A 12,321-nucleotide genomic window follows, 5' to 3' on the forward strand; every position below is an offset into this window, starting at 1 on the left:
CTGAGGGAAGATAGGGTGTGGGAAGGTAAAGCGGTGCATGGGTCTGGCAGTTCTAAAGAATTCTATGATGGTCAGGACAGGCCCAAGACTTTCCCATAAAGGGCAAAGAGATGTATTTTAAATAGGTTTTCTTTCTGTAGGTTCAATTTATTAAAGAAATCCGTGCTGAGGGTGGAGGGGTGACTTCAGAGTTTTTCCAGTGTATATTTGAAGAGATGACAGACCCCAAATATGAAATGTTCATGTATCCTGAAAAGGGTTCCAGCATGTGGTTTCCAGTCACTGTAAGTTATGTCTCTCTCATAAAACATAGTAAATGCAAACTATAGATGATAGTGTAAAGTTAGGACTCTACAACCTAGCTTCTCTATTTTAAGTAGTACCATATCACCCATGGAGCAGGAGCTATGCCATGGCGGCATGATCTGGCAGCATGTAGAAAACCAGACTTATCTAGGTATAGTATCACATACCTAACCCCAGTGTTCAAGGCACATGAGGAAAGGACAAAGCTTGAGGACAGCTTGAGCTCTTACTGCTGAGCTCAGGAACAAACAAACAAGCAAACACCCTGGTCCTATTCAAGATCTACAGAATAGGAACTCATAACACATATAAAATCCCTTCAATGATTCCTATACACATTAAATTTTAGTATTAGTAAGGCGTCATCAAAATACAATAGACAACACAAAAATGCCCAGTTTGGTGATATGTGTATACACGAGTGAAATGATCCTCATTTGACCTCAGTCAAAATAATAAACATGTACCTCATCACCAAAGGCTTCTCTCACACTCCTTTCTTCCATCCTTCCTAAGCAATCACTGATGTGTTTCTTGTCACTGTAGAGAGAACCATGGTCTGCTCCTATCATTTTATATAAATGAAATTAAATATGATCAAATTTAATATCTGCCTTTTTTCATTGAATTACTCTGAGATGCATTCATGTCATGGCATGTGTCCATAGTTCATTGCTTTTTTTTTTCTAACTGTGGAGTGATATTCTATTGGGTGGATATCCTAAGGATGTGTCCTTAATTTTAAAAGTTATAGTACAGAATGTTTCAAATTAATAGAAACTGTTGATAAAATACCACAGGTAACTTAATTCTAAAGAGTTGGGTGAAGTGGCTGAAATGTTTTTCATTTTTATCTTTTTATACACTGTATTATACAGTGTCTTACTGTATATGCCAGGCTAGCCTTGACCTCACAATCCTCCTGCCTCCAAGTGCTTGGATTATAGGAATGCACCACACTCAGCAAAGCCCTCACTTCTAACGTATTCATACAGTTATGCTTAGTAGAAAACAGATACACACATACCCCTAATTTAAAAATGTATGTGGCTTGATAAATAACCAAGTTGAAACAGAGTACATATTACAAATCTGGGGATATGTTAGGAGAGGTCTTTGAAGACCATACTCTGCCTTTAAATCATTTCAAATTCCATCTGAGGAGTAAATAAGGCATGGTGAGTGAGGAGAATGAATATTTTGCAAACTACTAATGCTCACCAACCTGCCAACAGCAAGAATGTCACTGGAGAAGAAATCTTAGAATTTCGCACTTGCAACACTTCCTCTCCTGGGCTGTAGTTTGGGCCTGGAAAGTTTTGTTTTGTTTTTCTAACCAGAACTACAAGAAGCAGAGAAGAAAAGTAAAGGCAGCTACCATTAGTCTGTTCTTGTTATTGTCACTTTAATGAACTACCTGAGTACTTTGTTAAGGAGAGTAAGTCTATTCAACTCAGAGTTCCAAGGGCAGGCGCTGATATTCATTACTTCTCACAAGGACTCCTGGCACAAGGCATTATGACAGGATCTTCTGCAGGCTAGGAGACGACATAGGAAGACAGGCTATGAGAGTGGAAAAGGGTCCCATGAGAGCTATTCCAATGGCAGGCCTCCATGTGGGGCTGCATTGCTAAATGAAGACATCATTCATGGAACACTCATCTGGCCTTTGTTCTGTTAAGCTGAAGCATCAGTACAGAACCACCTTCCTTCCTCAGGGTTGCTCTTTTCCATCCATTGGAAGGCAAGGACCTTAAAATTCCACATGAAAACTTTGTAATTGCACCTGAGCATTTGTTTCTACATTTCAATAACAGAAACTTCTTCTCTTAATTTTCTGTATTGTTAATTTATATTAAAAATTGTGCAAGAAGCTGGGCATGGTGGCACATGGCTGCAATCCCACACTTGGGAGATTCAGGCAAGAGGAGTTCAGTGTCACCCTTAGCTCTACAGTGAGGTTTGAGATCATTCTGTACGTCTCAAGCAAGCAAACAAACAAACAACAGAAAGACCATTATGGAAGAAATTTAAATTTTATTATAACTTTAGAAAGAGTCTGACATGTTTATTCTTTTGAAATCTAGTTTGTGTCTAACTTGGTATGTTAATTAGAAAAGGGAGCTAAAATTTGTTCTTTATTAGTCTAATTGTGCTTTTGTATAACTGATTAATTATAATAAATTGGGAAATTTTTTTCATTTTACTTTCCAGCCTAAGTTTGAGAAAAAGAACTACTTCCTCTTTGGGGTCTTATGCGGACTCTCCCTATCCAATTTAAAGGCTGTCAACCTTCCTTTCCCACTGGCTTTATATAAAAAACTTCTGAATCAAGAGCCATCTCTGGAAGATTTAAAGGAACTCAGTTTCCCCTTGGGGAAGTAAGTATGTGTTTGCTCGTTAGGAACAATATTAAGGCTCAGCTGTTTAGGCATAAATAATATCCCACACTAAGAGACACAGGCAAAGTCTTCAGTTTTAATGTCATGTGCCCTTTAGATAACCTTCATTTAGCATGCCGTGTAATAGAGGAAGCCTTCAAAAATGAAGAAAAGCCAGATCTCCTCTGATCATTAACTAACTGACACACCAAGCTCTTTATCAAGGTGAAAAGTACTTAGGGGAGTTGTCAGGATGAGCATCAGTTATCCTTTTTAGCCTATAAATACAGATAGTGCTGAAAGTGCACATACATATATAGATATGCCTTATAAATAAATTAATGTACAAGTGCAAATGTATATGGTTTATAAACAGATACAGTGTTATAAGTTCTATACGTGTAGTTTATAAATATAGTGCTATAAGTGTACATAAGTATAGATAAGTGGAGTGCTGTAAGTCCATATTCATAGAAGTAATTTATAAATAGATTCAGTGCTATAAGTATATATATATATATATGTGTGTGTCCATACATATATACAGAGATATGATTTATAAATGTAGTGCAATAAGTACATTATATAAATAGATGTGGCTTATAAATAAATAAAATGCTATTAGTGTGTGTACATACAGAGATGATTTATAGACAGATATAGTGCTATAAGTTTATAGAGATAAATGTGTTTTATAAATATAGTGCTTTATGTGGTATATATTGTTTATTAATTGATTTAGTACCATAATTGTGTATACATGTGGTTTATAGATATGCCATAAGTACATATATGTGTACACACACACACATATATGCCAGGTCCTTGGGCAGGTAGGGCTGTGGAAGGGCCAGTCCAGCCTGTCCTTCCTTGGGGCTGAGCGGGATGGAGAGTGTTGATGACCCAGACCTCCCTTCTAGTCACCCATGAGAATCACACTAAGTTGGGAACCTTGTCAAAGCAGGAGATCATTATATTGTAAAAGGCATGCACTTATATAGCCTTGAGAAAGAGGGTGGGGGGCCTCAGGATGGGGTAAGGTGTGAGGGTCAATAATATTTCACCATGTTAGCAGTAGCTGGGTAGAGGCAGTTTTGCTGAGTCATTCCTATGTGGAAGTGATAGGCCAAAGACAGTTCATCATACTCTAGCCAGGCTCAGGAAGTTCCACTAGGCCTTGCGTCCTGGCCTTTTTAGGGCCAAGACACACACACACACACACACACACACACACACACACACACACACACATATATATATATATAAAACCAAAAAATGAAAGCATGTTCACTAATAACTGAGTGAATGTACATGAAATGTCCTTTGTCTGCCAACAAGTTTCTTTAAAGTGTTGACAAAAAAAATTGAGGAAAATTATTCTTTTTCATGGACTATAAGGGCAAATTTTTATTAAAGCAGAGTTCCTCAACATTGGGAATCTTGACATTTTGAGCTTTCCTGCTTTGACTGTATTTGGTGGGGATCCAAGCCTAGGCCTCCTACCTCTTAGATAAGAGCATCTAACCACAGGCATCTGGTCACTTGAATTCTCTTTGCGGGAGGGGAGGTGGTTCTGGGCACTGTGATGTGTTTAATAGTCTGGAGCCACCACTCACTAGGTGACAAACCTTAACTGATAACCAAAGACATCTCCAGACTTTGTAAAATAAATCCTCCCCACACAAGAGGTAAGGGCTCCTCTTTAATCATTTTCACAATATGCAGCAGTATTAACAAGGTAGAGTATACTAGCAAATCAAATTTGAAATTGGGATAATTCTAGGAAGATGAGTGGGAAAGAGTAGGAATGGCAATTTATATTGAATTTTGTGCATGGCTACATTACTTAATTTTTTTCCCATTAAATGATCATTCCTTGGAAATTTTATATCAAATGTGTAATTTTATTAAATTTTTCAATAGGAGTTTGCAAGAAGTTCTAAATTGTAAGGCTGGTGATGTTGAAGAACTTTATATACATTTTTCCGTGAGTAACAGAAAAAACTAGATTATAGCTTGGCTTTAATCTCTTTAATCTGCTTTCTTGGTGGGGAGTTGCTGGAGATTGAACCCATACCAAGAAAGTATGATACCACCAAGATATGCCCTCAGCCATTGTCTTTTATTCTAAAAACAATTTTATTCCAGAACCTTTAATATGAAATATTTACATTTTTAAAGATAATTTATTTCTGTGAAATTTTTCTCCAACTTGATCTTCATTTGTATATCTTATATCTACAGACAAACACCTAAATATGTATATAGCAAACATTCATTTAATGCAAACAATGTCCTCAACTAAACAGGTTTATTTGTGCTTGAAGTATATACATCAACATGCATTAAGCAGGGTTTAAAATTTTTTATATGGCAAGGCATGGTAACTCCTGCCTTTAATTCCAGCAGTTGACAGGCAGAGGCAAGGGATCTCTGTGTGTTCAAGGCCACCCTGGTCTATATAGCAAGCTCCAGATCAGTGTGTGTGTGTGTGTGTGTGTGTGTGTGTGTGTGTGTGTGTGTGTGTGTTGAGTGTAGTGGTGCATCAGAGAAGGAGGTATGGGCAAGACAACAGCAGGTATGAGTCCAGCTTGGGCTACATAAATAGACTGTCACAACAAACAAAAGGCTGAACTGAAAGATTATTTTCTATCTCGGGTCATTTTAAATGTTATAGGGAAAACGTACTGACAATAATTACAGACTTATGTTCAGCTGATTGCATTTTGGTTACAGATATACTGGGATAAAAAAGATGCTGAGTTAATTCCCAATGGGATCTCTGTACCTGTGAACGAAACCAACAAGTAAGATTTAAGACCTAAAATATCTATTTCGAGTAGGCATAAAATGTTTGTAACAATACAATTTAAAATATATTTGAACTTCTCAGATGTTCATTTTAGTTCCTTGTCTTTTAGAATGCTAAACAAGTAGGAGAAGAGAAGAAATGATTTAAGAATAAATCTTTCTGTCATCTAAGATACTTTTAGTCCCTATTCTATGTTATACTGTCTTCCAGATACCAATGATAAAAAGCTGTGAAAAATGTAATATATCAGAATGTGTAGAAAGCTTATACCTAAATAGACCATCATGTAATATATTAAACAAACCAACTAGTACCAGCTTATGGGATCTGACTACAAATTTTTCAACAATATTCAAAGGTTATTATTTAAAGTATTAGTAACCTGTAGTCAGCTGTAGCAAGAGTTTTTAGAAAAATTGGCAAATGTTACAAATGAGGTTTTCCTTTCTGTTTTTTTTTTTTTTCTGCCCCCTCCCTCTCCGGCCCATCATGCACCCTTTCTCTGTATTTCTTCTCTTCCTCTGTTTCTTTACATCCTGCTCTCCCTCGCCTTCCTTTTGGAAAAGTGGTTGTTAAGCATATGAGTAGTTATGGTGAGGACAGAAAGAGATGGTTTAAACAGGTTAGTTCACAAGGACAGTTCAAAGGGGTTGTTGGGGTATGTATGTGTCCAGGTTTCTAGTAGCAACCCTACTTAGCCTACTTTTCTTTACTATAATGAACTACCAAGCACTGGGTGACTTAACAGAAAGCAGAGCTTTACTTACCTAACAGCTCTAGAAATTCAAGGACCACATATGGCAGTGGCTTTCTCGATGGCAGCATCCTAAATGTGAGAGGGAAGCACCTGATACTACATAAGGAGCATGAACATGTGTCTCTTTTGGTCTTTCTCTTGTGCCTTACAAGGCTACCAGAGTTGAATCAGGGGCTCTGTGTGGTGATTCTGTGTAACTCAAACCACTCTCCATAAACCCCACCATAAACAGTATGGTCAGATCGAGTTTCTGCCTTCTTTATACCCAACAATGGGAGAAATAAATGTCATAAATGTCAACACATAAATCCTTGCGTGACAGAGTCAAACCACATCTACACTGTGTCACTTGCCACCAGGAAATCTATCATACTGTGGAAAGTGCATTCTATAATGCAAGGCAGACCTTTCAGAATTTATTTCCACAAATGAGTTCTGCTAGAAGAGAGACGGGGAGGTGCAAAGGCACCAGACCTCAGAACATCACCTTTTGTATGAAAACCTGATGTCTGGGTAGAAGTTTGTAGGTAAAGAGGAATCATACCATGCTAAAGAGAATGTTTACACTGCATGGTCCCCTACAAACAAGAGGGCTCGAGATAAGAGTGGCAGAGAGGAATGTATTATAGAGGCGAAGAAGCAAGGGTCAAATGTTGGACTTCTGTCAACCCTCAGTTTCCTGTGATGTGGAAGCACCTGGCATTCTGTAGTCATCATACTCCACAAATTCTGGGGTTTTAACTATTTTCTAAGCTAGTTACAAAAAATACAATACTTCCTTATGATGCTTGAGAGCAGCCAGTGAACGAAAATGGCTAAGCTATAATTTTTAATAGATTAGATGTATTAAATGCATGCCCCATATTTAATGAGCTTATTAGGTTATATCCCTTATGTTCAGATTGGAGTTACAATTGCTCCTTGCAATAAAGAAAATGAGAACATTCTAAAGTCTGAATCCTCCTCTTATATTCTCTAAGAACCTTTCTTCTAGTTTGGCCAGATTTTCATCTCCCTGTGTTGTATAGACTTGTAGGCTACACAGAAGAAATATACTTTTCTTTCTCAACAGAGTAAAAAGAGAAAAATAGATGATATTGTAGTCACTTATAAGGTATGTTACTGTTTTTTTTCTTCTTCCCTCAAGGAAACTCTATGTTTCTAAGTATGTTGATTACATTTTTAACACCTCTGTAGACACAATTTATAAGGAATTTTATAGAGGATTTTACAAGGTGTGTAACATGGATATAATTATGAAGTTCCAGCCTGAAGAACTAATGACAGCAATAATTGGAAATAATGATTGTGACTGGAAACAATTTGAAAATGTAAGTGACAACCTAAAAGTACCCTTTAACTTTTCCAAATTACTGATACATATCCCTCCTAAAACTTTCTCTATCTCTCTCTTTTTTTTCTCATTCTCAAGAGTTCACTATATGAAGAAGAATATCACAAATCACATCCAACTATTCTACTCTTTTGGAAGGCTTTCCATAAATTAACTTTGGACGAAAAGAAAAAATTCCTCTGTAAGTATTGTAAGGTTTTTCAATTTTAAATTTTTTAAATTTACTTTACAAACCAACCCTTCCCCCCCCCTCGTTCCAGTCCCCCATTACTCCTGCCCCCATCCACTCCTCAGAAAGGGTAAGGTCTCCCATGGGGAGTCAACAAAGCCTGGCACCTTAAGTTGAAGCAGGACGAAACCCCTTCCCCCTGCATCAAGGCTGAGCAAAGCATCCCACCATAGGAAGCGGGCTCCAAAAAGCCAGTTCATTCACCAGGGATCAATCCTGGTCCCACTGCCATGGCCCCTCAAATAGACCAAGCTACACAGCTGTCACCTATATGCAGAGGGCCTAGTTTGGTTCCATCAAGGCTCCCTAGCTTTCCATGAGTTCAGGTCAGCTATTTCTGTGGGTTTCCTGTCATGCTCTTGCCATATAATCCCTCTAGGCTTTACCTGCCCCTGTGTAGTTTTCTCTGAACAACAACAACAATGAAAAGTGTACTCAATATTTATTAAATACAACCATTCATTTCTTCTTATTTATCTTGAGGGTTTTTTTTTTTTAGATGAAATATCTTAACAAAACTGTATTCCTTTCTAGTATTTCTTACAGGATCTGACAGGTTTCATGTAAAAGGCCTGTACTATGAAGGAATAAAATTTCGTTGTCCTCAAACTTTCACTGAAAAGGATAACCCGAGATCATTGACATGTCACAATATTCTAGACCTGCCTAAATATTCTACAATGAAAAGGATGAAGGAAGCACTTCAAGTGGCAATCAACAATAACAAGGGGTTTGTCTCCCAAGGATGATGACAATCACCTCCTAGCATCATAATCACTGGCCTCAGGAATTAGATCTTTGCCTTTTGGGTTCTTCTGTCTTTCCTTAATCTAATTAGTACAAGAGGTTAAAGAATTTCACTTAGAATTAGTTGGGTAGTTTTTTAGATAAGGAAGTTATGAATTAATATTTGTTAGTGAAACAAAATTCTGTAAAACATTTGTTATATCCCTAATTTTGATATTAGAATGTTTGCTTTGGCTGAAATATTTTCTGAAGAACAATTATCATTTAATAATATACCAAATATTTAAAATATTCAGTACTGGGGCTAGAAACAGAGCTCAGTGGTTAAGAGCACTGGCTGCTTTTCCAGAGGACCAGGGTTCAATTCCCAGCATCCCCATGGCAGCTCACATCCCAACTGTAAGTGCAGTCCTAGTGAATCAAACATCCTCTTCTGGCCTCCAAGGCACTGCCTGGGTATGGTACACAGACATACATGCAGACAAAACATGCACACATGTAAATTAAAAATAAATAATGTAGCATTTATTTAAAATGTTATTGTACCAATAATAAACTATTGATCTGAAAGAATGCATAATTGAAAAAGCTAGCAAAATATACACTGCTTTCAACATGTTTTTGAGGCATATAGATGTATGTTTTGTATTAAGAATTATATTTAAAGTTTTTGATCTTAGTAAATCCTAAATAATTTATTTTTTAAAATCTATGTGTTGAAATTTATGATTATTTGAAAGTATACATATGCTTATTACAGGATTCCTGAAGTCATTTTAAATGTAGATACTGCTATTTTGGTAAAATACTGAGTCAAATCAGGAACCCATACCCACTGTCATTAGAAAAATGTAAAGAAGTTAAAATATGTCTTTGTATGATGTTACAGAGTAAATTAAGCAATGTAACTACTATGGGAAATGACTAATACATCTTGTATACTGGTTTTACTTAATGTTAAAACATAAACTGTATGCAGGTTTGAAATAATTTCATAAACTCATATAGTTTGTCCTAAGAATGGCCTATATGCTGCTGTGACAGACCCTCCTCATAAAAGTCCCTTTCTTTTACGGATATTGTATAATGCCTTGTGAGACTTTGCATGTAAGTTGTTTACTGAACTCCAAAAAAAAAACCAAATAAAACTAATGAATGTAGAAGATCATGAAATGGTTGTCATCAACAGCAACAACAAAAACAAATAAATCACTAGAAGAGTGAACACTACAGTTAATTCCAGCATTGCTCCCGTATCAAACACAGAGGTTGCAGAGAAAGACAACTATGGGAATCTTAAGTAATCAGACACCAACATCCTTTGCTACATTTTAATGTACTCAGCACATCCAATAAAACAAAGACAGAATAATGCCTCAGAACCAAACAGAAATTAACCCAGAAATGCATTTAAAAATCAACTACAATTCACCACATTAACAGGTAAGGATGTCCATATAACACCTCAGAATAGGCAGACAAGAAACTGAGCCAATTTTTTTTCAGTTGAACCAGTAGTTCTCTCTCTCTCTCTCTCTCTCTCTCTCTCTCTCTCTCTCTCTCTCTCTCTCTCTCTCTCTCCCTCCCTCCCTCCCTCCCTCCCTCTCTCTCTTATATATTTTATTTAAGTTATAAATAATCTTATTTTACATATCCCAGATCCCTCTCCCTCCCATCCTCTCATGCTCCCCCAAACCCCCCCATCCCACCCCATCTACTACCCAGGGAGGGTGAGACCTTCCATAGGGGATCATCAAAGTCTGTCACATCATTTGGGGCAGGACCTAGGCCCTTCCCAGTTTATTTAGGTTGAGAATGTATCCCTCCATGGGGGAATGGGCTTCCAAAGTCCATTTGCCCACTAAGTAAATACTGGTTCTACTGCAAGAGTCCCCATAGATTGCCCAGGCCTCCTAACTATCACCTACCTTTAGGGGGCCTTGTTCGGTTCCATGCTGGTTCCCCAGCTGGCTGGCTGGGGTCCATGAGCTTGCTCAGGTCAGCTGTTTCTGTGGGTTTCCCCAACATAGTCTTGACCCCTTTGTTCATCACTCCTCCCTCTCTACAACTGGATTCCAGGAGTTGGGCTCAGTGTTTAGCTGTGGGTGTCTGCTTCTACTTCCATCAGCTACTGGACAAAGACTCTAGGATGGCATTTAAGGTCATCATCAATGTCATTTTATGGGAAGGGCATTTAAGGTAGCCTCTCCACTATTGCTTAGATTCTTAGTTGGGGTCATCTGTGGATCTCTAGACATTTCCCTAGTGCCAGATTTCTTTAAACCTATAATGGCTCCCTCTATTAAGGTATCTTTTCTTGCTCTCCTCTATTCATCCTCCAACTCATTCCTGATCCCTCATGTTCCCCCTCCTCTTTCTCCTCCTTCTCCTCCCCAGCCCCACACCCCTCTCCCAATTCAATTTGTTCAGGAGCTCTTGTCCCTTCCCCCTTCTCCAGGTGACCATGCATGTCTCTTAGGGTCCTCCTCTAGAAACGGGGCCAAATTTAACACCTAGTCATGCATGAGAAAACAAACAAGGAAATTGACAACGTGATAAGCCCTACATACTTTTTCATGTCAAAAGACTGAATGCTTCCCACTGCCAAGGAAATGAGAAGGCTTTTCATGTCCATGTAACACTGTATTCAGGATATGTATCCATATTATAAAGTGAAGAAAACAGAAGACACCATTTCAAAAACAAAGACCAAAATTGTCTGATATTTAGACTATATTAACTATGTAGAAGAGTCTACGAAAGAACAGATTAAGTAAATACAGAAAGAGCTCAGGACTCCAGATTACAATAATGTACTAAATTGAAAAAAGTATCATTTACAATATAAAAAATAGCAGAGAGCAATTTTAATAAAAACTTTAATATTTACAATGAGAACTATATTGTTGAAAGAAACTAAAGAAGTCTTAAATTAATTTACACAGAGATTATGTTTACTGATAGCAACATGCCATTTTTCCAATTTTTTGTGTTTGTGTGTGTGTATCTTTGTGTATGTATGTACATATGGTGCCTTTGTGTGTGTGTGTGTCTATGTCTGTGTATTTATGCTGTATGTGTTTGTCTCTGTGTGAGAGAGACAGAGAGGCAGGCAGAGAGAGAGAGAAAGAGAGAGAAAGACTCGCTATGTTGTTTACTGTCTTGAGAGATTGTTTAATCTCAGACCTAGAAAAACTGGGACTCCTGACCAGCACATGTGAGCAAATGAGCACCTAATTTAATCCCAGCAATTTATTCTGCAGAAATGATAAATTGATCCTAAAACATATTATGTAGAGGGCTCAGAATAGTCAAGATGTAACTGACAAAGAGCAATGTTGAAGGGTATGGTGATTTGAATGAGAATGACCCAATAGGCTCAGATATTTGAATGCATGGTTCACAGTTAGTAGCCCTGTTAGAAGGTGTGGCCGTGCTGTGTCATTGGGGGTGGACTGTGAGGTTTCAAAAGCTATGCACCATTCCCAGTTTGCATGGTGGGCTTACTGTTTATAAGTCAAGATGTAAGCTTCCAGCTCCAGCGAAGATGCTTGCCTGCTTCTCTTTTGCCATACCTCCCCACTGTGATGGTACTTGTATACCTCTGGAACTATAGCTCCAAATAAACCCTTCCTTCTATAAGTTGCTTTGTTTGTGATGTTTCATCATAGCAATAGAAAAGTACTAATACAGGGGCTTTGTGTGTGCTGATTTTGTGACTCACTTTGAGTACAT

At 37.7% G+C, this 12,321-nt stretch overlaps 1 protein-coding gene across 1 annotated transcript in view; it reads left to right on the forward strand.

The window, feature by feature from the left end:
- Herc6 (HECT and RLD domain containing E3 ubiquitin protein ligase family member 6) overlaps positions 1-9,749 on the forward strand; it is a 50,756-nt gene extending 41,007 nt beyond the window's left edge. The window contains exons 17-23 of the mRNA XM_051202947.1: positions 141-284; positions 2,521-2,687; positions 4,611-4,674; positions 5,424-5,494; positions 7,404-7,587; positions 7,689-7,791; positions 8,374-9,749. Coding sequence (XP_051058904.1) covers positions 141-284; positions 2,521-2,687; positions 4,611-4,674; positions 5,424-5,494; positions 7,404-7,587; positions 7,689-7,791; positions 8,374-8,588 — 948 coding nt within the window. The 3' untranslated portion in view covers positions 8,589-9,749. The remainder of the gene's footprint in view (positions 1-140; positions 285-2,520; positions 2,688-4,610; positions 4,675-5,423; positions 5,495-7,403; positions 7,588-7,688; positions 7,792-8,373) is intronic.
- The last annotated feature ends 2,572 nt before the right edge of the window (positions 9,750-12,321 follow it).

This window comes from Phodopus roborovskii, unplaced genomic scaffold, assembly GCF_943737965.1.
Source record: "Phodopus roborovskii unplaced genomic scaffold, PHOROB, whole genome shotgun sequence".
Classification (NCBI taxonomy): Eukaryota; Metazoa; Chordata; class Mammalia; order Rodentia; family Cricetidae; genus Phodopus; species Phodopus roborovskii.